The following is a 27,746-nucleotide window of genomic DNA, read 5'->3' on the forward strand; positions in this document are numbered from 1 at the left end:
TAATCTTGACCCATGTCACTGCACAGAAGTGGGAGTGACACATTATGAGAAAGTCCTTATGCTGCTTTGCTCCAGAGTGTCATAACCTTCAGGGGCAAACTCAATGGATGAATGCTAAAGCCATTTTTCAGAAAAACTCAGGTCTGGAGACATTGTCCAGATATGGCTTTTCCCACGTTGCACACAACAGGACATTGTCTGGGGGTTGCAATGGGTGAAAGGGACATAATTGATTGGAAGCTACAGTCTATATTTGACATTAAAATCTAACTTTTGCTAAAGTTAGCTTTGTAAAGACAATGGTTTATATTTTTCTCCAGGAGTATAACCTCTATATTTACTATTTTCATAATTTTGTGTTTAGTATTTACCTGTCAAAATGGTACACATCACAGCTAATCTATCTGGTACTGTTAGTCTGACTATAACTGGAATCAATGTGGTAAAAATCTAATAAAAAGTTAGACAGCTACCCCACAATTATAAAATTAAGTATAGGTCCAAGGGTAATCAATTTACAGTCATGTCCATAAATATTTCGACACTGACACAATTTTCCACATTTCGGCTCTGTACCCCATCACAGTGGATTTGAAACAAAACAATCAAGATGTGCTTTAAATGCAGACTTTCAGCTTTAATTTGAGGGTCTTTACATCCAAATCAGGTGAACAGTGTAGGAATTACAACACATTTTATATGAGCCCTCCACCTTTTTAAGGAACCAAAAGCAAAACTACTCAGCTGTTCCATGGCCAGGTGTGTGTTATTCCATCATTATTTTAATTATAAGGAACAGATAAAAGGTCGAGAGTTCATTTCAAGTGTGGTATCTGGTGAGGTCAACTCTCAATATGAAGTCCAAGGAGTTGTCACTGTGAGTGAAGCAAGCCATAATTAGGCTGAAAAATCTAAACAAACCATCAGATAAACAGTAAAACCATTAGGTGTGGCCAAATCAACTGTTTGTTCTTAAGAAGAAAGACCACACTGATGAGCTCAGCAAGGCCAAAAGACCCAGAAGACCACGGAAAACAAATGTTGTGGATGGCAGAAGAATCCTTTCCCTGGTCAAGAAAAACCCCACCACAACAGCTGGTGTGGGTGAAAAAGACTGACATTCTCAAAGTGAGGATGTTGAAGCCTGCATCTCTTTATTCAGGCAGTGCACAGAATCTCACACAACACAAGGTTATGTGTTCCCTGAACAAGAGGAATGACTGTATTTATACACTTTTATCACGTTGTTTTAGCCTAGCCGCGCTAGACAACCCACGGCAACAAATTTAATTCTCTGCTAGGATGGGTCTAGTTACAATCGGTAAGCCTCGAGGTTGGATGCTCCTAAAACTGGCCGACGAATCACCATGAAGTGTAGAGTCAGAAGGCGGGCATAACTAAGTGACGACAGAGGCGCCACGATTCTGACAGAAACAAACGGAAACAACTAGCCGAGCCATGCTAGACAATCCACGGCAACAAATTTAATTCTCTGCCAGGGTCAACAACAGTCGTTGAGCTCCATTAGCACCGACTCTGAATAATCTTTCTGTTAACATGTCTGTAATATACTTGAGCTTCACCCATTGACTGAATAAATAAGGCTTTACCGAACTCCCGCATCCTCTGATTTCCGGCGCTCTAGGAACTACGTCAGCCTATTCGTTGCGCCGATTGGTTGTATACCTACCCAATTGCTGCAGAGTGATTTGAAAGACAACCTTTTAGCCCACCTCCCTCCCTGTCGAGAGTTCCTAGACCCTTGTGTCTTCAGACCTTGGTCTAGCACGGCTAGGCTAACGTTGTTTAGCTTGGTGTTCTTGACAGTTTCTCTTTGTTCTGACATGGTAAGATAGCTCTAAACCTGGAGTGTCAAACGCATTTTCATATCAGCACTATAGTTGCCCTCAAAGGCACAGTTGTAACTGTAAGACAGTGAATGTAACTAAATGTAATGTAAAATACATGATGATAATGATTCCTTAACATATTGTTAAATAACTGCTTCTGTATTTATTACTTATTCAAGTTACAAATATTACACATGCATTTACATTGATGGAGATATGTTATCGTATTGCTGTTATTGTAACGTAAATCCTTTCAATTTAATGTTAAGAAAGCCACATTACTCATCAGTTAACCATCAAACTATTCAAGTAAAGAACAAAGAAAAATATCATCAAGCAAGTTGTGAGATTAACTTTTTTCAAAACCTTTTTGTCACAGTTGAGTGGGGGAAGAACTACAGTACAACCGACAATTCTAAGCTGCTAAGAACATGGATGACAGATGTAGCATTTTACAAGAACAAATCTGGCACAAAGTCTTGGAGAGGGAGTACACCCTACTAATGAGAGATGGTGTAATTACAGTAAACATTTGTCTACATGAACACATAAACCTGTAAACACAGTGAATACATTGCTGCACAAAGTAGTTCCGTAATTTCCGGACTATTGAGCACACCTGAATATAAGCCGCATCCACTAAGTTTAAAAAGGAAAAAGTTTTGTACATATAAAAGCCGCACCTGACTATAAGCCGCAGGTGTCCGCATTGTGAAGTGAGATATTTACACAGAAAGATTTTTTTTTTACTTTTAATTAAATAAATGCTTTTTTCCGAACAGTGACTGTAACACGGCAGTAACACGCACTGAGTCAGTTCTTTACGCTGCCGACTTCAATGTCTCACCATTGATTCATTGATGCCAGGCTTACGTGCAGCAGCTCTATTTTGTTCTTCGACATGCAGATTGTTTACCTTTAACTTAAAAGCTGCACCATATGCATTTCTTTGTGTGTTTTCCATGACGAGGGTGTATGCATGAAGCGCAAAATGACTGATTTGAAGAATTTAGTGTGAGTGCGTTTGATTTAATTCGAACAGTTTCATTGCTCCACTGTGACCTGTTCGGTAATTTAATTTTGATGTGACGAGGCTAAATGTATTGATGAAACTCACCTGTAAAAATCTATACATTAACGCATCGTTGTATAAGCTGCAGGGTTCAAAGCGTGAGGAAAAAAGTAGCGGCTTACAGTCCGCAAAGTATGGTATATACAGTATGTAACGAGAAAAGCACTTGGAGAGCACAGTACCCCGCCAAGGCTGCTCAGTCTATGTATCATTTCCAACGGATGAAATCTTTAATAAAAAATGACGTTGCGCTGAGCACAGACATGTGTCATGCATGTGTACGTTATTTACAGATATCTGCAGCAGTCAATTTGCAGTAGGATCACAATCGTGATCATCAGCAGGCAGCTGATGTAGCGTTCACTCGTCATAGTTACAGTGATGCTATGAAGGCATCTCGCAATGACACAGAAATCTTTAACAAATCCATGGATCCAGACTATAAGCCGCATCACTGCCAAAATCTAATGAGGCGGTCCTTGTGTTATTTCTGATCTTCCCTGAAAATTTCATCTAAATCCATTTGTCTGTGTTTCAGTAATGTCGTGCACAGACAGATTCACAGATTAACAGAAGGACATGCATACACCGATTGTCACATAACTCTGTCACATTCCTTGGTGGAGTAATTAACTCAAAATAACAGAATAAGGGTTGTCTCAGTTCACAACTATATTTGTCAAGTTTGGGTGAAGTTGATGAGGGGATGCTGCCTGTCCTTAAACATACCAAATAGATCCCTCCTTATCCTGAGACACAATCCTTATCCATTGATCATGTTGTGAAAATAACAAACACAAAAGAAAATGCAAACACAATCATTAAGTAACACACATATTAAACTGTTCTTATTCATGGTTGAAAAACAGTCTATTATATTTTTTATTTGGGTTTTAAAAAATGCTTACCGGGCTACACAGTTGCGTAGTGGTTAGCACTTTCGCCTTGCAGCAAGAAGATCCCCGGTTCAAATCCCAGGGTGGGCCTGTTATCTTTCTGCATGGAGTTTGCATGTTCTCCCTAAGCATGCGTGGGTTTTCTCCGGTACTCCGGCTTCCTCCCACAGTCCAAAATTATGCTGAGGTTAATTGATAACTCTACATTGCCCGTAGGTGTGAATGTGAGAGTGATTGTTTGTCCGTATATGTAGCCCTGTGACAGACTGGCGACCTGTCCAGGGTGTCCCCTGCCTTCGCCCGAGTCAGCTGAGATAGGCTTCAGCACCCCCCGCGACCATAGTGAGGATAAAGTGGTGTATAGAGAATGGATGGATGGATAGATGGAAAAATGCTTACCTATGTGTTTTCCGGCTGGATGTCTGACACCGTTTTCCTACAGCCAGTGTGTCGATGTCTGGTTTTAGGTCTTGTACTGAGGCAATACGTAAAACAACGTGGAGGCTGTCATCTGTGATGTGTGATCTGCACTTGGTCTTGTTTAGATTAATTATTGAAAACATCTGTTCACACAGAGGCCTCCCAAACATGGACAAAACACGAGCAACATGTAGTCGGAGCTGTGGCATCAAACCAGGGAGCAGGAGACGGCAAAAATCTCTGACTGCAGCATCCAAGAACTTTGCTCTCAGGCCACTATCGCTTTGCAGCTCTCTTAATGCCATCTGAAGGTGATGCAGTGCACTGCAAATGTCACTAGTGAAAGGACTGGCAATTATGGCAAAGTCTGCATGCTGTGCTTTAAAGTCAAAGAACCGCCAATCAAACTCATTCATTAACGTATTCAATTTGGTTGCCAACTGAGCACATGTAAAAACTAGGGCTGGACCCGAACATCCCGAATATTCGTTCACTACGGCGGTATCCAGATATTAATTTTGGTATTCAAATATTTGCCCCCAACCTCCCCACCCCCAACCTCCCCACCCACACCCCCACGTCTTTAATAGGGCCCAAATATCCGTAGGTCAGAAACTACCATTCGGGCCAGCCCTAGTAAAAACACAGAATTGAGGCTGAGCTGCTCTGACAAACAGGAAAGTGAGCAAGGTTGTCCTGTTTTGGTGATGCGTGGGACTTCCACAGGTCAAGATTTATGAAAACCATCTACTTTCTAACAATACTGACAATTTTCGACACACTAGACACAACATATAAAAAGCATGAATTTTCTAGTTGCACGTTTTCTGGTTGCTCATACAAAGCAAAATGTTATACAGCTTTCTGTGGTGACAAAATGAGAAAACGTACATTGGAAACACTTGTTAAGCGATCTGCACTTCTATTGCCTTACTGCCACAGTGAAAACTAGCACTGTCCTTTCATCCAGTCACACACCAATGGTGGCAGAGCTGCCATGCTATCGGGAGCAACTTCAGGTTCAGTGTCTTGCTTAAAGCTACTGTCCGGAGTTTCCGTTTGTTTTCAATTTATGTATCATTGTTTAACAAAGCTTAAATGTGTTAGTCTAGTTCGATACTATAATATAAAGTTAGTATAACGCGATATGAAAATTTATTCCTGAGCTCCGCCTTCCTCTCATAGACCCCCATGTTATTCCAAAAAGCGCCGGTCGCTGCCGACCAATCAAGTTCGAGCTTCAGCTTTGTCATGCTGTCAATCAACGGTTACGCGCACAGCAAGCAAGCCCATGCAGAGGTGGGCGAGCTACGCACTACGCAACCGCGAGCACATTTGTTTTGCTTGTGGAGGAGAGAGCATCAGGGATCAGTAACTTCCAGAAAAGTTACCAATCCCACGGCTTGTCAGGCGAAGAGACTGCAGGACATTTTGTGGCTCGGGGTGCTCGCGTCGCTCCCCGACCACGGCCTCCATAGCCCGCCTGACGGATTCGTTTAGATGCCGTGGTCGGGGTGCTCACGTCGCTCTCCGACCACGGCCTCCATAGCCCGCCTGACGGCTTCGTTTAGATGCCCGACCTCTGGAGGAAGATGTTGGGGCGTCTGGGACATACTCTTCGTCAGAGGAGTCATGCAATTCTGAACTCTAGATAGAAATAAATAAACAATGTAACACATATACACGCGTAAATGCACTAAGTTTGATAAACAACGTCATCGAGAGGGATACACGAGTGTAATCACATATTGAAACTTTACTCGTTAGTCCTAGCAGATTCATGTTATTTTGGAATTAGGACAAGTTAGACTCAATACAGCATTCTAACGTAATTCCTTTATTATTTACTAAATGTACTAAATGTAGAAGAGTGGAAAACAGCAAACAGCACTCCGGGCACTCCTCTCAGGTACTGCACGCGTGCACAAATAAAGGGGCGAAATCAGAGGGAGGGCGGGTGGGACCAACAGTGTTTTGGGAGACGCTGCGATTCAAACTCCGGACAGCAGCTTTAAGTACACTCAGGCATGCAGAAGGCCCAGGTATTGAACCACCAACCCTGAAAACAGTGGACAACTTGGTCTAGCAGCTGAGCCACTTGGAAACAGAACGCATACTACAGAAAATACTTTAAAAAAAATTTACGTATGCGCTTTTCTAAATTCTTTGGTGCAACTTCTAGATTGTAAAACTACTCTAAACAAGACTGAAAGGAAAACATTAACTAGGTGAAACTGATAAACAGGTATAGAGATCCTCTTTGGATGAAATATCTAATAAAAAATATTTTCTCAAAAGAGTGTGTAATTTCTTAGATTTTTTAGAAGTTGAAGATTTTGTAATATGCAATTTGCCTGGTACACCATGTGAAAAAAAGCAGTATAATCACCAAAGGTACTGCATGATGTCCTAGGTGTTGCAACCATCAAAGAAGCAGCTCCAGCATTTCTTTGTTAATGACATCAATGTGTCCGGAGTTCAGAAGAAATACACTGGTCATGTTTGTTGATATGTTTCAAATTTATAGTTAAAAAAACTGATTATTATTAATTATTGTTATTGTTATATTCAGTTTGCTTAAACTTTAAAAATGGTTTGCATGAAGTAGACATTTCAGGTTCAATAAAATGATTATGTACATTAAGTTAATACAGACAATTATTTTGAATTTAGGAAAACTTGAAGTAATTGGTTTGGTCCACCATCAGAAAATGGTTTTCACTGAGTTTTAAAATAGAGGTTGAACTATGTAAATTTGTATCATTTTGGTTAGTTTCAAACATTTCTTGTGAATGAACACTCTTCATTTTATCATTTAGGCAATTTTTTTTTCTCGTTGTATAAGCTAATGAAAGTGCTAAGTTGTCAAATTTTTAATCATATCATCAGGAGTATTGTGTCTGTATTTACTATTATCCATGATATAGTATTATTATGTGGTAAGAAATTTTCGATTGGGCATATCTACACCGCACTACAATACAGTGTCACAACTAACAACAACAAAAGCAGGCATATTGTGATCACTGATATGCTAACTTTATCAAGCAAGTCTGAGATATAATCATATTCAATCATTAAATAATATATAGCTAAAACATGAAAAAAACACAACAGTGATTTTATCAGTGTATGATCAGTTTATGAATATTAAACATCAGCTCCTGCTGGTGCAGCAATCTTTAAAGGGAAGGAACCATGCTTAGTTGAAAAATCTAGAAAGGCAAGTGCTCTCTTTACAGACTCAGTATAGGTGGGAATAGTGGTTTCAGGCAATTTTGTGTCAAGGTTTGCATGTGTGAATTAGTTTCCAGGATGAGCAGATTAAGCATCAGTGTACTTGAATTGACAGATTCAACCGACGCGATTATGTAGGTTTAGTTTCAAGTAGTTTTATGTATGGGTTCATCTCAGGTTAAGTCTGAGGTTTTTCTAATTTCAGGTTTGGTACAAGTGAAAAGACATTGGTTTGGGGCTTATTCACATTTTTTTCACTTATGTATCAGTTAATTATTTTTAAGTACTGACTGTGAAAAGAAACATCTACAGAGACTAAAAAACAACTATTTACATAACTAAACGAATATCCTTCAAGTTTCCCATGCTAGCAATGGTGCAGTGCAGGGTATTTGCAGTTAAAAATCATACACTAACTTGGTTGGTAAACCAGCACTGCATATTTCTGAAACCATTGTGTTGCAGTTTTTTCAAAGGACGTTGCAGGCATGAACCACCTTTCCCTGCCGCTGGTTGGCTAGTACTCATTGCTATTGTCGGTTTGATTGGTCAGATTTAGGCGTGAGGGTGAACCATTTCTTAAAATACTCTTGGTTTAAAAGTACATTCAGTAGTTTGTTACCAGCACCAATCTCTGATTCCCTAAACTTGGTTTGAAAACATGTATTGAGAATTGTCTGATTAAGTTAACTTGGACGTTGTATAGACGGCTTGCAGTGTTTACTAACATAAGGTATGCGCGCGCAGACCCGGTGCAGAAAGTCAAAAGTTCATCCGCGTGTTTCATATATACAACAATGTCACAGCCAAAAGTTATTGTTAAGAAATCGTACCTTGACGAGCTGTCACCTACCGATCGTACCTGTTACTTAAGCAAGTTAACACTTAGTGCAGGTACGCAACTACCGGACCCCTACTCATTGCCACAACAAGAGTGATATGAGGCAATGGCCTAATATTCAGTGGCCGGACATCTATTTATATTTAATCAACTCGCCAAGCGTTTACACGAAAGAGAATTTAAAGGCATACAAATCCCTTGATGCTGTTAATTTCATGCTTTGCGGTCACGTACAAGAACTCACATACCATCCAGTATCAGAAACGTGGTGTGAGTGTACAAATTACCTGTCAATTTTGTTCTGAGCTTTGGTGCTGTTGGCACTGTCACGCCTGTGAGGAAATACCGAAGGCACGAAATCAGGACTGTCTGAATCGTCAGATGCACGACCTGTTAAAATTGTATTATTTATAGTATTTATTATAATTATGAAAGTCCCGTAAAACAAAATAACAAGGCTAAGTCAACAAACATATTCATTGCGGTAATGACAAAACACCCTATTATTGCTCACATGCACGATAATGATATAAAGGATTTTACAAATATAAATCAAAACTGAATGACCGTTTACCTGAAATGAAATGTGTACTACAAAGCCGTGCATTCTTTACTTGTGCCTCCGTCCAGTTATCCTGGTTGATCACACGTAGCCACAACTGCCTTCGATTTTGTTGAAATGGTTGAGCCCCTCCAGGTATTGAATAAAACTTTAAATGAGGGTTGTCTTTACTTCGATTCTGACAGCCGACAACACAACAAGAAGGCATATTTAGCGTAATATGTGTATATAATGTGTTTAAATATCCCGAGTTGGCTCGCTAAACAAGCTTTGTTTTGCACCGGGTCTGCGTGTGCAGCTGCCTAATTAAGTATGCATACGTCATGTGAAATCCATCTATAGTACATCCGATAGCGGACATCAAGTAACAGATACTTACATACATACTTGCACAACTAACTAGGTAGTCCTATGATTTGGCTCAGTAGCAGTACTATAGATGCCCATAAACAGCAACAATATGTTTGGCTTACGTTTCTAAATCTCTGTGATGCAGAAGAATCTCAACATTGCCAGGCTTTCACACCATGAAAAGATGGATGGTAGATGCTAAGTTGAAGAACTTGCAGATTTTGTACATTTGTAACCACACCATTCATGGTGTATCCTCAGAAGAAATTTATGCATTCAAGAAAAGGAATTTTTTTCCAGTTTGGGGGAACAGAAAGGTAGAAAACATCAATTTATACACTCCCCTCCAAAAGTATTGGAACAGTGAGGCCATTTCCTTTATTTTTGTTGTAAACTGAAAACATTTGGGTTTGACTTCAAATGATGAATATGAGACAAGAGATCAACATTTTAGCTTTTATTTCCAGGTATTTACATTTGGGCCATACACACAATTTAGAAGATAGCACCTTTTGTTTGAACCCATATGAGCAAGAGTATTGGAACATGTGACTGACAGGTGTGTTTTGTTGCCCTATTGTGTCCCATTACATTGATTTTTCAAACAATTTATAGTGCTCAATGTCTACGTTCAGTTTCAGATTTGAGTTTTGCCTGTGCAGACTGCAGCTATAGTTAGAGGTGTAACCAACATGAAAACTGGAGAGCTGTCTATAAGTGAAAAATAAGCAATTTTGAAGCTGAGAGAAGATGGAAAAATCAGTCTGTCATTACACAAACATTGGCCATAACCAGTAAAACCATTTGAAATGTCCTGAAGAGGAAAAAAACACTGTTGTACTAAGTAACAGATGTCGAACGGGTAGACCAAGAAAAACAGCAGCAGTTGACGATAGAAACATTGTGAGAGCTGTAACAAAATGCCCTAAAACAACTGTTAGTGACATTGGCAACAACCTCCAGAGGGCAAGAGTGAAGGTACCCCAATCTACTGTTCACAGAAGACTTTATGAACAAAAGCACAGAGGCTACAACAGAAGATGCAAACTACTCATTAGCAAGAAGAATTGGAAGGCCAGGCTTGAATTTGTCAAAAAAAAAAAAAAAAGTGCAGAGATGAGCTTAAGTTTTATGAAATGATGAGACAAAGATTAACCTTTACCAAAGTGATGGAAAGGCTAACGTTTGGAGAAAGAAAGGATCTGCTCATGATCTCAAACATACAAGCTCATCTTCACACAGTGAAGGTAATGTCATGGCTTGGGGTTGCTTGGCTTCTTCTGGGACGGGCTCTTCACTGATGACATAACGTATGATGGCAGCAACAAAATGAAACATTTTGTCTGAAAATTTAAAGAAACATGCAACCAAACTGATTGAGAGATCCTTTATGGTGCAGCAAGATAATGACCCAAATACACTGCCAAAACAACAAAGGAGTTCATCAGGGGCAAGAAGTGGAAGGTTTTAGACTGACCAAGTCAATTTCCTGACTTCAACCCTAGAGGAGACTGAGGGGAGTAACCCCTCAAAACAAATAACAACTGAAAGAGGCTGCAGTGAAAGCCTGGGAAAGAATCACAAAAGGTTGGAGATGTCAATGGGTCACAGGCTTGATGCAGTTATTTCAAGCAAAGGATTTGCAACTAAATATTAAGTGTTATTCACTTCAATCTATTTTAAGTGTTTTCTGTTCCAATACTTTTGCTCACCAAAAAATTGGTGTTCTGTTACAAATAATGCTATCTTCTAAGTTGTGTATCAGATCCAGATGAAAATATCTGGTAATACAAGCTGAAATGTTGATTTCTTGTCTCATATTCATTGTTTGATGTGAAACCCAAATGTTTTCAGTCTATACCAAAAATGAAGGAATTGACCTCATTGTTGCAATAGTTTTGTAGAGGAGCGTATTTGAATGTAGACAGACTTGCTGGAAGTGGGATACGTTTTTGTGTACACATGCAACCCAGTGAAAGTGCAGAATAGCCTTACTAAAGCCACCGAATCAGTGAATCCCTTATCTTTATGAAAGAACAACACTCAAGTGGTAGAGGGCACCTTCAAAATTATGGTAAAAAAACAGTAAATAAAATGGGGGAATCAGCAAAAAACGCACCACAGTGACAACAACAAGTGGCTCTCACCTCCTCATTCTCCTCATCAAAATAGGCCAGCTGGAGGCTGCACAGGCCAAAGGAACGCTTCACCTGTAGAAACCATAGACATAGAGGCATGTGGTGACACAAAGAATGACAGGTCAACTGTTCTTTCCAGACAAGAGACAGAGAGAACAAATTAAGACTTCAGTCATTGGAATTAGCATGAACTTAGTTACTAACAATTATGTGTATGCATGCGTGTATAATATCTTGTCTTCGTCATCACTAAGACAAAGGGAGTAGCATTCAGCTAGGGCTTCAATCACACTCCCATTCGGTACTTATTGACTGAAAGCTAGATGCTGTGCCACTCCGTGGCTCTCTGTTACTTTATTATAAATTTAACATAAAGTGATATAAGCTCATATTGTATGTATGATTCGTCATCTTGCACTGAATAAAAAAACAGTTAACACCAAATCTTGTGCTTTGAATTGACTTGCATGCCTCTCAACAACAAAATAAACAGCTCAAAGTAAAGTCTGACATCTTGTGAATCAGCAGCATTCAGACAAATGAATTTCTCCATTCTGCCTGGCTGAGAGAAATAGACCATAAATCTGGCTGTTCAAGCTGGCTGTTTCAAGCCTTTATTTGAACTTCATTTTTGACACAAAGTATTTCAAATACCACTAATCCTAACACTTGATTCTAGCAGGTATTCTGGACAGGTCTCCAGACTAAAACATCCAACTCTCAGGGTGCCAGATTTGTTGGTATAATGTGTACTATCCTAAAAATGTTCCTCTACCATCAAAAATATTTATGCTGACTTTAAGAAAAGAGACATATGTGGAGAAAAAAACTCAGATCACAGACTGATGAACAGGAACAGACAAGAAAAATAACTTCCAATGCATGCAAATTATCTATCATTAGAGCCATTTCTCTTCCAAAGAACCTAGATTGGCACATTTTTGATTCTGACAGCTGGTGGGAAAATTAGCAGGATTTCAGATAATGTATTCCCTTTAGAGATGTATGCAGTTTCCTGCTTGAAGTCTGTTGAGACTATTGTAAAATTTGTGTTGAAAAAGTATACCACATTCTGTATAGTTTACAAAAAGCACTGGTTCTTCTCTTCACAGGCAACAAAATTTTGCAAACCACTCATGTCAAAATATTTTTTGTTTTATTTTTGTCAGCCCCACTTCCAGTCTCACCTGCCTTTTCCCATTATCTTTTGACTTTGTGTCTGTGGATGCAGCACTACAACATTTGCTTTGAACAAAATAAGATTTAATACTAGAGATGTCACAAAACCAGGAAGTACCTCAAATTCTCAGAACAAAAACAACTGAAGTTCTGCAATTTACCTCTATACTAAATTTAGTACAATACTAAGTTGCTTCAAAAATGTATTTAAAATACAAAATTCTATTTAAAAAAAAATGCTACATACACACATAACATTATAAGTTGACAGATGGTCCTGTAATGACGTTAGCTACAAACGATGTGAGTGTCACCCATTACAAGAAAATGGATACTAGATTGCAAGCTGTCACCTCATCCATTCCACTAAAAGCTGCTCAAAAGAATTTCCAAAGCTTCCTCCACGATTCAAAAGGATGTTCCACACAGTTCCTCAATTTTGGGCCCAACAGATGATCTACAATACTGTCATTCTTCAAGAGAACATGCACAACCTAAATTCCACTGCGTGACACACAAATGGGGTTTAATCAGAGCCCTAGAGATAGTAAGAGTTGCGACACTCATGCTCTCGCAGCGGGGCGGTCACGTGGTTCATGTAAGCCTGAGTAGTTCCAAACAGGCAGCGCTGTCATTTCCTTCTATGGGACTGAGAGCGGTAAAAAAGGAATAAAATCACACCTCCAAGTACTTGATTATTAATTCATTGGAGTATGTATGTAAATGTCAGTTTTACATTTTGAGCCGTAAGGTGACATATAAAAGACACTTTTGGGGTTTTGGAGGGAATGTTTCACATTCGTGTTAGCATGGAAAATTGACTTTTACACAGAAATGTAAGATGATTGAAGATGTTAATTTTTGCCCTGCTGAATTATTGTATTTCCAGACAATGTCTATATTTCTCTGATTCACTTACCCGTAGTCTGGGAGTTATTGAAAAGCAGAGTGACAACAGTCCACTCAGCAGATAGTGTCCAGCCACTTCTGATGAGGCAGGAGTTGACTCACTATAACCATTTTAAGACATACACAAAATATATATTCAAGAATAACAACTCATTATGCTTTGATGAATGAAATAGTATGTTTTACTGACAATGAGAGAAACAACAACATGTTATTTTTTACAATTATTTTTGAAATAATAAAAAAAATAATCAAATGACTTGTGTGTGGGGAGACATCCTCTTCATGTGTGTCCTGGACACTAAAAAGTAGATGAAGTAAAATAGGGAGAGAACAGATTCAACACTTTGCACACCGGGTAGCGTATTATAATGTTATTATAACTAATTATTATTAATTAGTACTCTTTGATGAGGGTCTTCGTGTCTTCAGTGAGGGCTCTCGGGATACTGGTGGATAGATAGATACGATAGATATTAATAAATATATTTGTTAAATACTTACAAGTATAAGTTTATGCATTATAAAGGGTCTCATATAAAGAACGTAGTCTTGACAATTAAAAAGAGGTAGCGATGTAGCTAGGTAGCTTTCAAAGAAGAGCTAACAAGCACACGGCAATGCCTGAAAGTCGGTCATCTGCCAATATTCACAAATACAGATAAATGTATGCACCACAAAGGGCTTCTGATATAATATAGAGACGTTAAAATTAAAAAGAGGTAGCGACTCATCAACAATTAATCCGTCAATATATCCCTGGAGAGAACTTCACAGCTAACAGCAGCAGTCGTGCTAAAAAAAAGTAGCAGAAATTCGGTTGTCTGCCAAGATAAAAAAATATATATAATTACGCTGCACAAATACAAATAAAGCTCAGCATATGCATCATAAAGAGCCTCTGATAAAATATAGGCAGTTGACAATTCAAAAGAGGTAGGCATTTCATCAACTTACCTCCACATATACTCAACGACCTGCAGCGCAAATGAACGGTGGCTATCACTGTCGAAGCGGTGCTAGGAAATAAACAAGCCTCCACAACCCGGAAGTAGACCGGAAGAAAGCGTACAACGGCACCCTATGGGAGTGTCGCAACTCTTACTATCTCTAGGGCTCTGGGTTTAATAATAATCACATACCTCTTTCAAGATTTTCCAAATGAATACAAAGTCATTCTGCTGGTTTGTCAAACTCTGGAATCTGTAATTACCATTTTTCAGCCATTCCTTTTCCACTGATTGTGTGTGTGGAAAAAATGCAGAATTTATTACTCTCCCAGAGAACAGTACCATCAACACCACCCAGCGCATCACCTGTTCCAGCTGCTGCCTTCAGGTAGAAGGTACAGGTCCATAAGAGCCTGAATCACCAGACTGGCCCACAGCCTATATCTTCAGGCAGTGAGGATGCTAAACTGTTACCCTCCTCCTCTCTCTGCCTCATCCAGAGACACTCACCATACCCCACTGTTACAATAGCTGTGAACTGGACTTTGCATTGTCGCATTAATCAAACATCACTCAAATAACCTCTACGCTCCCTCTGTGTACTGCAGTACCACTGTTACTATTACTACTTGTGCCTGCACTGAATTATCAAAGAGTCTATTAATGTGTGTTAATCTTACACAGTGGTGTTTATGGGACTGGGACAAGGATCTTGCACCATTTTTGCACTGTTTTATATCATTGCTATGCACCGTATGAACTGCTCTGAACGAAATCTCGCTGTTTATTGACAATGACAAAGATTGAATTGAATTGATGAATGCAGAAGTTGTAGTAACAGAGTTTGGATGGCAAAATCTCTACACAGACCATCACTGTTAGTGGCATATTGGAATCATCCAGGTCACATTATGAGCTATTGCTACATAATTTTAACAAGCCAACATTAGCCTTTGTGAATGTAGGGTGTGGTGCATTGGTACAATTAATTTTGCCTCGTTCACTAAATGTAGGATGCCAGTAATTTCAGTCAGCTTGGTTTTTCTTCTGATTTATGTGTGTTACTGTTTTCTTCATGATGGGAAATAAAAACAAAAACAACCTCCGAGCAGCAGCTTATCTCAATGAAAATATTTATTGCGATTGATTATCCATTTTAATGACAGTTATCACCCTGCATGTAAACAGTTCCACTTGTCACTATTTTGAGAAAACACTGCACCATCCTTTGCTTAGCCCTGCATACATCGACTGTGATTAGGTTAAAGACATATTAACAAGCTAGAGTGTTTTTTTCTCCCTAAAGCAGAATGATAGTGTAGTGCAAACCATTATGTTCAACTGAATGGGCTGAGAAGCAGGCAGCTCTCGCAGTTCACAACAAGCCACTTTATATTGTTGTTGTTTACAGTGTGTGCATTCATTTTCCATCCTTGTATATGTCGTACATTTTAATATTATTATACTCATGTTTACTGATGCTATAAAAATGTTGCTGCTGTAACCATGTAAATTTCCCCTGGCACGGGGAGCAATAATGGATTATCTTATGACCTGTGCTTCCTAACTGGACAGACCAATATACCAAAAGTTTAATTAATTCGGTGTTATTCTGTTATGATTAGGTGTTCCCTGAATATTTCTCAACAGTTTAGTTATGTTAAGCTCAGTGTTTCCCCTACATAAACTTTACTTGGGCGGCCCGCCCAAGTAGATTGACACCCGCCCAAGAAGATGAAATTAAAAAAAAAACAAACGCGCGGTCATAATTACTGGCACTGCGTAGGGAAAACAGTCCACCTGTCTGTCTCTCACTGGGTTGTCAGGCGCGCACACACCAACACGCTCGCGCTCTCGTGTATTCCACCAGCCCGACCCACCTTGTTAAGCGCTCATTAGCTGGACACCACCTGCAGCGTTGCACAGCCCTGCTTGCTTCGAGTGTCTCAGAGGTAAGTAACTTTAATACATTTTCATCCCCTAAATTGACATCGTTAAATGTCTGAAAAGACGCACTGTTGTGTTTAACAGCAACGATATCTTAAAGGTAGCTGGCAGTCACTGACAGCGGGAGCCTCGAGCGTTAACGAGCAGGGAAGAAGGTGTTAGCCGTGGCGGCTAGCATCCGTCGCTAGCATTAGCTTCCCAGTTCACAACAACAGCGTTCCCATTTGTTATCTCTCCGGTTTGCGGCTCCAGCGGGTTATGGTAATGCTAGACTGGTTTTTGGAAAAGGCATCTGTAAAGTAAGTCGACTTGGACACATGGCCTTGCAAGAAAGTTCTGTATTTCTTCATTTAAAAATACATGCGACAGAACAAATAAACAAACTCACTTTCCTAGTGAAAGTTTCCAGTCATTGGGTAATAAGGCAATCACTGTTGCACTTAATTTTGCTATTAAATATTCATAAATAAATATTGTTGAGTGGGGAAAAGAAACTGTCTGTGATTGCTAAACAGATGACTTTTTAACAATAAAATCAGTGTTCTTGAATACACTAAGTTATTGTTGATTATATACTATTTTCTTCCTCATACACTGACTTTTTGTTATTGTACCACTGGTTTTGTTTCAGAGACTGACTGTGGCATTTTCTTCTTCAAGACATGCAGCCAATTGAAAGCTATTTCAAGCTTAAGAGACAGAGTGAAGATGAAAGAAGTGAAACACCACAGGTGGGATGCAAAGTTTTATATAAGGAAAACGTCCTACAATGTGCTGTTGGGAAAACTTCATTAAAAATCATTTTATTAAATTTAATGTGAAATCAGGGCTTTAATTTATAATGACATTTTCTATTTTATGTCAACTGCTTTCTATCCTGGTTAGGACAAAAGCCAAGGAGCAATCCTGGAACTGCTGGCCCGTGAGTACAATGAATGGGGTGACGTCTACCCCTGCCTGTCCCAACTTGCTGCTGCAGCCCTCCTCATCCCAGTGGCAAGTGTAAATTGTGAGAGAGATTTCTCAGCAATGAACAGGGTAAGTGATTTAAACCATAATGCATAAGAGCACAATGTGAATAATTTCAGTTAATTTTCTTGTGCTCTTTTGCATTATGGTTATGCAAGTTTTTTTCTCTTTTAGATTAAAACTGAACTGAGGAACAGGCTGCAAGGGGAGCATCTTGCTGCATGCATGCGCATCAGCATAAATGGACCTGACCCCCAATCCTTTCCATACAGAAAGGCATTGGAGATCTTTTTTTTCAAAACAGAGAAAAATACACTGCTCTGACAAAAACTGTCAGCTTTGCAAGTAGCTTTAAATAGCTTTTTTTCCTTTTTCTTTTGGGTTCTGTTTGTGTTAAAGCAAGTCTGCAGCAGGCTTAAGTTGTATCTATGTGCAATAAATAACACATGGTTCATAAACCAGTTTGACTAGATTATTTTGAATGCACTTATCAAACACCGTGACGTCCCCCTCCACCGCCCGGCCCACCACCACAAGTAAATTCTCAACCTAGGGGAAACACTGTTAAGCTGTTATAGACTTAATTTCTGCACTGAATAGAGCCACACCCCACAAACTAGACAGCAAACTAAACACTCTTAGGTTTGATTTCTGTCTGTGCTCACGGGTCACAGACTTTCTCACAGGCCAACCACAAAATATGAGAGCTGGGAAGTGTACCTCTACCACCCTAAAACTAAATACAGGCATGCCACCATACTGTGTGTACTGAGCCCTATCTTCTTCACACACTTTAAACATGACTGCACACTCATCTCCAACTGGAACTCCTTGATTAAATTTGCTGATGACACTGTCTTACTTTTTTTTTTCCAATTATCTCTTTATTTATGTATTTTCACATTTTATGCAAGAACAAAATCAAGACGAACAGAATCAACATCAAAAGAAAGTCTTCTGAGCATACTAAAGTTAATCATGGAGTTCCTCAGGGTTCTGTCTTAGGACCTATACTTTTCACATTATACATGCTTCCTTTAGGCAATGTTATTAGGAAGCATTGTATTAACTTCCATTGTTATGCAGATGACACACAATTGTATTTATCTATGAAGCCAGATGAAACTGATCAGTTAGCTAGACTGCAAGATTGTCTTAAGGACATTAAAACCTGGATGACTTTTAACTTCCTACTGCTAAATTCAGACAAAACTGAAGTCATTGTATTTGGCCCCAAACATCTTAGAAACTCGCTTTCAAAGCAAATAGTTACTCTGGATGGCATCACATTGGCCTCCAGTACTACTGTGAGGAATCTTGGAGTTATTTTTGACCAGGACATGTCCTTTAACGTGCACATAAAGCAAGTCTGTAGGACTTCCTTTTTTCACCTGCGTAATATTGTAAAAATTAGGAACATTCTGTCTCAGAGTGATGCAGAAAAATTAGTTCATGCTTTTGTTACTTCCAGGCTTGACTATTGCAATTCCTTATTATCGGGTTGTCCAGATAGCTCTCTCAAACATCTACAGTTGATCCAAAATGCTGCTGCGAGAGTACTGACAAGAGTTAGCAAAAGAGATCATATTTCCCCTATGCTTGCTTCTCTTCACTGGCTTCCCGTTAAATCCAGAATAGAAATTAAAATCCTTCTTCTGACATATAAAGCTCTTAATAACCAATCTCCATCATATCTTAAAGATCTGATAGTACCGTATTTTCACGACCATAAGGCGCACATAAAAGTCTTAGATTTTCTTCAAATTGTGCGGCGCGCCCTATGGTGCAGTGCGTCCTGTGTGTGTTGTTGTTGTAAGGCGGACGTAGACCAGGTGGTTTTTTTCCACCCATCACTGTCGCTGTTGATCTGTGACTCTATGCGTGCCCATCTCACAGCCGATGTGAAAAAACAAGTGAAGCAAATGAAGTCTGAGCTTGCTGTCATTCCGGGAGGCCTGACAAAGGAACTCCAACCGCTGGACATCGGTGTGAACCGGCCGTTCAAAGTAAGGGTGCGAGCGGCGTGGGAGCGATGGATGACCGATGGAGACCACAGTTTCACTAAGAGTGGAAGGCAGCGCCGGGCGAGTTACGCCACAGTTTGCGAATGGATTGTAAATGCTTGGGCTAACGTGTCTGCTGGCACTGTTGTTCGAGCTTTCGCAAAAGCCGGCATCATTTCCGAGGCGCCGCACGGCACGGAAAGTGACTCTGACAGTGAAGAAAGTGAGCCTGGCATGTTTGATGGAGATTTAGCGCAGCTGTTCAATTCAGAAACAGAGGATGAGGACTTCCATGGGTTTGATTGATGACGATTACCGGTAAAAAAAAAAATGTGAATACCAAACTCAGTTTTGCTCCCGCTCTATTTTTAAATACGCACACTTGTGTGCTTGTTTTATCCGTGTGTTTTACCATGCCCGCGCCTATTGATGATTAAAAAAATGTTAGTACTTTGTAATCAATACTTAAATAAAGCACAACCAAACTCCGTTTTGCTCCCGCTCTATTTTTAAATACGCACACTTGTATGCTTGTGTGTGTGTTGTTGTTGTAAGGCCGATGTAGTAGAGGACACCATGAGAACGTTAAAAGGGGAAGTGTGGGCGTGGATTGTATATAAAACCCTCGCCATATAATCAGGTGCGCCTTATGTGTGTGTTAAATACAGTAATGGCACACATAACTGAGACTGCGCCTTTTGGTACGGTGCGCCTTTTGGTCGTGAAAATACGGTACCTTATTATCCTAGTAGAACTCTTCGCTCTCAAACTGCAGGCTTACTTGTTGTTCCAAGAATTTCTAAAAGTAGAATGGGAGGCAGAGCCTTCAGATATCAGGCGCCTCTCCTGTGGAACCTGCTCCCAGTTTGGGTTCGGGAGGCAGATACCCTCTCTATTTTTAAGACCAGGCTTAAAACGTTCCTTTTTGACAAATCTTATAGTTGGGGCTGACTGGGTGACCCACAGGGGTTCGGCTTGTGTCTTCATTGCACAGCTGACTCCCTCTTGGTCGTCCCTTCGTTCTGCCTCTAGTCATGCTGCTATAGGCCTAGGCTGCTGGGGGACTTTCCTTGACGCACTGAGCCCTTCTCTATCTACCTTTACGTTTAATATGTATACCGTTATTGCAGTGCATTCACTCTGTTTCCCCTTGTGCTATTTCTCCGAGTGTCCCTGGTCCCAGAGCTGGATGCTTCAGATCTGCGGTCGATGTTCCACCAGCTGGTCCAGTCTCCATCATGTCCACTGTGGGATGCTGCTGCTGACCTTCCTCCAGCCCTCTGCTTCCAACTCCCCTTTTCCACCAGTCAACTCTGCATTGCCTTCACTATACTGTTATGCTAACTTACATACTGTTTGAATTTTACTGCTAGTTATATATGGAGTATGTTTAATGTCAGAGCCGTACATCATAAGAGTAAACTATGAGTCACTTTTCAATGTTAGCTTATACTTTGTCTGTGTCACATATCCTGTCATACATGTATCCAAATGTGTGTTGTGTTTTCCTTGCTTTCCCACCCCTCCCTCTTCTCCTATCCCTCCCCCTTGCCCTCCTCTGTCCTTCTCAACCCGCCCGGCCAGCAGGCAGATGGGTCCCCCCTATATAGAGCCGGGTTCTGCTCGAGGTTTCTTCCCTGTTAACAGGGTGTTTTTCCTTGCCACTGTCGCCTTTGGGCTTGCTCTGGGGGTCAGGCATATGGGTTCTGTAAAGCGTCTTGAGACGATTTGACTGTAATTGACGCTATATAAATAAAATTGAATTGAATTGAATTGAGTTAAACAGGACGAAACAGAACAAAAAATACAATAAGCCAATCAAAAAGTAAATTGATTTAAAGAGAAAGACAAAAACAAAACAAACAAAAAAAAGGGCAGATAATACCTTAATAAACCATGGTCACAGGTCCTTTTTTCCTCCTTTACACTCAGAGTCAATGCATGAGCTGTCAAGCGACATAGATGTCAGAGGTCCATCAGCGGTTTCCATATTTTCAGAAAAAGATCCCCCTTGTTTTTCAAGATATATGTACGTTGTTCCAGACGTAGGGTTTTATTCAAAGACAGTTTGAACATAGTCAATGAAGGGGGACTGTGTTGGTTCCAGTTAAGCAAAATGCACTTCTTTGCTATGTAGGATATCATAGCGATCCTCTTTGTGTGTGTGGGATCTAGGGTCCTATTCAAATCAGTTCCAAAAAGATAGTATGTAGGAGTACAGTCCACTGTGATCCCCATGACCTTGATAGACAGGCTATGTATGTCTCTCCAAAAGCATTTGATCTTTTTGCATTCCCAGAAGATGTGCATGATTGTCCCTACACAAGATTTACATCGATGACATACAGGGGATGAATTAGGAAACATCTTACTCAGGCGAAGTGGGGTAAGGTACATCCTGTGCATAAACTTATAGTTCTGTTCAATTATTTTGTTACAAGAGAGTGAAATAAAGACATTCTGGCATATGGCTTCCCATTGATCTTCAGTAAGATCACATCTTAAATCTTTTTGCCAAATATTTTTAAGTGGGGTCAGGGAAGAGGTATAATGTTCTAATAAAGCATTGTATATCACAGAGATTTTGCCTTTAAGTGGTGTGGAACCCGTCAGAATCTCCTCTAGGCGTGTCAGCCCCACATTTATTCGCTCGTCTCCTTTCAAAGAGTAAATGAAGTGGCGAATTTGTAAATATTTGTAAAAGTCCTGTTTTGGAATTTCAAATTCTAATCTTAATTCTGCAAAGGTTTTAAGTGAAGTTTTGTTAAACAAGTGACAGAACTGATAAATACCATTTTCCTTCCATTTTGTTAGCAGGGACTTTCCGATTGATGGTGGCAGGTCTGGGTTTGAGGATCAAGGGGCAAGCCCAGAGATCCTGTCAAGGGTTCCACAGAACTTTTTCACATCTTGCCAAGCCCAAAGAGTGTTGTAAATTACATATGTTCGCGTTATTGGATGTAATATGTTTATATTGTTAATAAATGGTAATGAGGTTATGGAGATAGGGAAACAGAGTTCTTCTTCTATGTCAATCCAGTGAGCATCATTGTGTTTTTTTATCCAGCTAATCAGGCTTTTTGTCTGAGCGGCCCAGTAGTACATCTTTAAATCTGGTAATCCCATTCCACCTTTCTGTCTGGATTTTATTAATGTTTTAAAGGCTATTCTAGGAGGAGAGTTGTTCCAAATAAAAGAGGACAGCATTTTGTTTATAGACTTAAAGAATGGTTCGTCCAAATAGCAAGGCAATGATTGAAATAGGTAGCAGAAGCGAGGCAATAAGTTCATTTTAATTACGTTAATGCGCCCAAGAAGTGAAAGAGGGAGCAATTTCCAGTGTTCTATCTCTTCCTTAATCTGTTTGATCAATGGGATGTAGTTTGCATGATAGAGATCTTTGAGTTTGGGAGTCACATTCACACCAAGATACTTGAAGCCATTTTGAGCCCAGGTAAAAGGTGAAATGATTTCGAGTTTGTTAGAGATAGGTGAGTTCAGTAGAAGGGTATTGGATTTTGTTAGATTAATTTTATAACCTGATATAATTCCAAAATTAGAGATGAGGTTTAACACTGCTGGAATAGAGGTTTCTGGGCTGGACAGGTATAAAATTATGTCATCCGCATACAGCGAAATTTTGTTCTTTATTTTCCCAGTATCAATCCCGGTAATCTCATCGTTAGTTCTTATGGCTTCTGCGAGTGGTTCAATCGGCATATTAAATAGAAATGAAGACAGTGGGCATCCCTGCCGGCAGCCTCTACATAGACTGAATTTCTCTGTGAGGGTGCCATTAATGCATAGCATGGCTTGTGGGTTGCTATATATGGCCTTAATCCACCCGATACATCTATCACCAAGATTGAATTTTTCCAAAACAGCAAATAAGTATGACCACTCAACCCTATCAAACGCTTTTTCTGCGTCGAGGGATAGCAATAATGCTGATTTGTTATGCAGGGTCGAGTGGTCAATTACATCTAGCAGTCTTCGAATGTTATCAGATGCGTAACGTGTCTTCACAAAGCCAGATTGATCAGGATTAACAATCTGGGGTAGCAGAACCTCCAGCCTTTTTGCAATTATTTTTGATATCATCTTAAAGTCAACTGGAAGGAGGGAAATCGGACTGAATGAGGTACACTCGGCAATGTCTTTGTCCTTCTTATGTATTAGTGTTATTATTGCTGTTTTCATGGAATCGGGAAGGTTTCCGTTTTCAAAAAAAATCTGTGAGCATGGGCATGAAAAGGGGCTGAATTTGTGGCCAGAATGTCTGATAGAATTCTACCGGATATCCGTCTAAACCTGGAGTTTTCCCGGATGGCATTGATTTAATTGCCTGTAAGACTTCATCTGAGGTAATTGGAGCACTAAGTCGTTCCTTTTCATCTTCTGAGACGCCAGGTAGGGATACTTTGTCCAGAAAAGCACGAATATCTGTTTCGGAGGGGTTTTCTGACATATAAAGCTGTTTATAAAAGTCAAAAAATGAGGAATGTATAGATTGAGTATCATATTTCAATTGACCTGACTGATTGCGTATGCATTTTATTGCGTTGTCTGCACATTCTTTTTTAAGCTGATAGGCCAACAGCCTACTAGGTTTATTACCATATTCATGATATTGTTGTCTGGTGAAGAACAAGAGTTTTTTAATATGCTCAGTTTGGATGAAGTTAAGATTGGTTCTGGCTGCATTTAGTTTCTTTAAGTTTTCATCTGTAGGCGATTGTTTATGGCATTGTTCTAAACTGATTAAGTCCTTCTTGAATTGTTCAGTTTGTTTGATGATCTTTCTTTTCCTTGCTGATGTGTAAGAGATCAATAGGCCCCTAATTACAGCTTTAGCTGCATCCCACATTATTACTGGAGAAACAGGTGAGGTTATATTATCCTGTCCATACTGTTCTAGCCACTGTCTGATGTTATTGCAAGCTTCGGTGTTTGAAAGGAGTGAGGAATTAAATCTCCAGTGTTTAGTCTGATAAGTCTGTTGAGGTAGGGACAGCATTAAATGAACTGGTGAATGATCCGATATGAGAATGGGCCCTATAGTACATGATATTATGGATGAAATATATTCCTGGGGTAAAAGAAAGAAGTCTAATTGAGAATATGATTTGTGTCTCGCCGAGTAGAAGGTGTAGTCTTTTACTGTAGGGTTAAGTTCTCTCCAGACATCGACCAGACCTACGTCCTTTGAAGCTATTCTCAGAGTCTTCGATGCATTGGGGTTACACAGTGCTGGAGAAGATTTATCCAGGTTGCTATCCATACAAGTTAAAATCACCAGCAACCAATCCAAAATCTGTGTTATACTGGTTAAATAATGTAATCATATCTATCATAAATTTAGGATTGTCCTCATTTGGTGTGTAGAGATTGAGTAGTGTTAGTTCCTGCCCATATAGCATCCCTCGTATTAATACATGCCTACCCTCACAGTCAGTGTGCTGATCCTTAAGAATGAAAGGTAAGTTTTTATGGATAAGTATTGCTGTGCCTCTTTTATTGCTAGTGAAGCTAGAGAAATATACCTGTCCAACCCAGTCTCTTAAGTTTTTCGTGCTCCTCATTAGACAAATGAGTTTCCTGTAGGAAAGCAACTGCTACTTTTTCTTTTTTCAAAAATGTAAGAACTCGTTTACGCTTAATTGGATGGCCAAGGCCTCTGACATTGAACGTTATTATGTTCAGCGCATTGGACATACTGAGATCAATGTGTAATAAAGGCAGCGTTTGACCATGGTAACAAAAAATAGAGGATAGTAGAAAACTAACATAATATTAAAGGAAATGAAAACACAGGTAGAGTGAAAGGGGGCCCACTCTATTCCCCCCACCCTCCCCACCCACTGCCCAAGCCTAGTCCCCAAACGACCAGACAAACACACAGGAACAAGTAACACCCTTAACTTATCAGGCAGGTAGCCGGTATCCTTGAACAACGTACAATGTGTTTAGAATAAAGAAAAAAGTTAGACAAAGATTTTGCCTTTATGGAAAAGAACTGGCCAAATGAAAAAAATAATTTAAAAAAAAGGTTGGCTTGGCTTTTCTTAGCAATATTATGCTCTAATTTATGGCAAAGATGCAGGTCAAATAGACTAAATTTAAAAATAGCTAAATAAGTAAATGAATAAGATATTATTTAAAAGAGAAAGAAAATAAATAAATAAAAGCAATACTTAGATAAATAAATAGTAATAGCAATAAATGAAAACAGTGAAAATAAGCTATAAGGAACGGTAACGTGGGCATTGGTTCAGCAAGTGCCATATACCTTATAAATCAAAGACAGCTAGATTAAGAACATGAGTAAACCCAATGAGGGGCAAATATATAATTTCTCAAATTGTACTAATGTTGAAAAAAAAGAAACACGAAGAATCCGTTATCAATAAGTAGGTCAGTCCCTAATGTAGTTTATCCTGTATTGTAACACAAGGATGTGTAGAACTCAGAAGATAGGTGCTAGTACTTCATTCTAAGATTGCCGTGTCCAGCTGCCCCTTAACGAAGATATGCGGTTTTCCATTCTGCTATTTTACTTTCCCATTGCCCACTCAGGTGCTTATTTAACTAACAAATCTCTGTGACTTAATGTCATTCGAATATGGGTTTTCAGAAATAAGGAATAAATAAATGAAAATTTAAAAGCAATAACAATTATCGTTAAAATATTTGTTTAAAAAAAAAAGTGTTCTTATAAAAAGTACTGAATATAACATCCTAGTCTTAAGAACAACCAAAATGTACCTGCTAGTTATTGTCCATGTTGACCATAATAAAAAGAGCAAAAAGTCAGTGATCAATAATAATAATAAACTCAGGTGGCAGCCAAGCCAGGATGAACATAAGAGTATTAGGCCTATATTTGTGCATGTAGACTATTTCCTGCACCCCATTTAAGTACTGAAACATTTTAGCTCTGGCTTTGTGTGGTTTCTTCTTTGCTCATGACGGTACGTAGCCTAGCCGCGCTAGACAACCCACGGCAACGAATTTAATTCTCTGCCAGGGAGGGTCCATAAGGCTCGAGGCTGGATTCTCCTAAAACTGGCCGGAACAATCACCATGAAGTGTAGAGTCAGAAGGCGGGCGTAACGAAGTGACGACAGAGGCGTGACGATTCTGACAGAAACAACCGGCGCACAATAAACAGTTATCTTTCGACTCGGCTTTGGCCACAGCCCTTAAAGATTTGAAGCTAAAATTCAACTTGAAAGATAAACAAAGGACGGCACTTAAAGCTGCTGTCCGGAGTTTCTGTTTGTTTTCAATTTATGTATCATTTTTTAACAAAGCTTAAATGTGTTAGTCTAGTTCGATACTATAATATAAAGTTAGTATAACGCGATATGAAAATTTATTCCTGAGCTCCGCCTTCCTCTCATAGACCCCCATGTTATTCCAAAAAGCACCGGTTGCTGCCGACCAATCAAGTTCGAGCTTCAGCTTTGTCATGCTGTCAATCAACGGTTACGCGCACAGCAAGCAAGCCCATGCAGAGGTGGGCGAACTACGCACTACGCAACCGGGCGCACATTTGTTTTGCTTGTGGAGGAGAGAGCATCAGGGCTCAGCAACTTCCAGAAAAGTTACCAATCCCACGGCTTGTCAGGCCAAGAGACTGCAGGACGTTTTTTGGCTCGGGGTGCTCGCGTCGCTCCCCGACCACGGCCTCCATAGCCCGGCTGACGCCTTCGTTTAGATGCCGTGGTCGGGGTGCTCGCCTCGCTCCCCGACCACGGTCTCCATAGCCCACCTGACGGCTTCGTTTAGATGCCCGACCTCTGGAGGAAGATGTTGGGGCGTCTGGGACATACTCTTCGTCAGAGGAGTCATGCAATTCTGAACTCTAGATAGAAATAAATAAACAATGTAACACATATACACACGTAAATGCACTAAGTTTGATAAACAACGTCATCGAGAGGGATACACGAGTGTAATCACATGTTGAAACTTTACTAGTTCGTCCTAGCAGATTCATGTTATTTTGGTATTAGGACAAGTTAGACTCAATACAGCATTCTAACGTAATTCCTTTATTATTTACTAAATGTAGAAGAGGGGAAAACAGCAAAACAGGCGAGATGCTGCAGCACTCCGGGCACTTCTCTCATGTACTGCGCGCGTGCACAAATAAAGGGGCGAAATCAGAGGGAGGGAGGGAGGGTGGGACCACCAGTGTTTTTGGAGACGCTGCGATTCAAACTCCGGACAGCAGCTTTAAGTGTTTCATTGAGAAGAAAGACGTATTTGGACTTATGCCGACGGGATATGGCAAATCCTTAATACACCCAGCGGCTCCGCGGCTCCACTGGTTGGGAAGCTAATGGGACTTAGCCACAATCCGCCGGTGCTCTCGGAACTACGTCAGCCTATTCGTTGCGTTGATTGGTTGTATACC

At 39.9% G+C, this 27,746-nt stretch overlaps 2 protein-coding genes and 1 long non-coding RNA gene across 8 annotated transcripts in view; 1 reads left to right on the forward strand and 2 right to left on the reverse strand.

Annotated features, from left to right (window-relative positions):
- Positions 1 to 20,301, reverse strand: part of LOC127531607 (general transcription factor II-I repeat domain-containing protein 2) — a 308,653-nt gene extending 288,352 nt beyond the window's left edge. Inside the window, exon 1 of the mRNA XM_051941309.1 lies at positions 20,180 to 20,301. The gene's annotated coding sequence lies outside the window, so the exon portion shown is untranslated. The remainder of the gene's footprint in view (positions 1 to 20,179) is intronic.
- The window catches only part of nbr1b (NBR1 autophagy cargo receptor b), a 609,335-nt gene that overhangs the window by 555,906 nt on the left and 25,683 nt on the right, over positions 1 to 27,746 (reverse strand). For all 6 annotated transcript variants that reach the window (XR_007938740.1, XR_007938739.1, XM_051941286.1 and 3 more), the window contains exon 2: positions 11,377 to 11,439. Coding sequence is in view for 4 of the 6 variants with exons in the window: in XM_051941286.1 (XP_051797246.1) it covers positions 11,377 to 11,439 (63 nt within the window). In the remaining 2 variants the exon portion in view is untranslated. The remainder of the gene's footprint in view (positions 1 to 11,376; positions 11,440 to 27,746) is intronic.
- Positions 12,414 to 17,782, forward strand: LOC127531625 (uncharacterized). The gene is made up of 2 exons (XR_007938758.1): positions 12,414 to 17,390; positions 17,496 to 17,782. It is a non-coding gene; the product is annotated as an uncharacterized LOC127531625 (long non-coding RNA).

The sequence above is a fragment of the Acanthochromis polyacanthus genome, chromosome 21 (assembly GCF_021347895.1).
Source record: "Acanthochromis polyacanthus isolate Apoly-LR-REF ecotype Palm Island chromosome 21, KAUST_Apoly_ChrSc, whole genome shotgun sequence".
Classification (NCBI taxonomy): domain Eukaryota; kingdom Metazoa; phylum Chordata; class Actinopteri; family Pomacentridae; genus Acanthochromis; species Acanthochromis polyacanthus.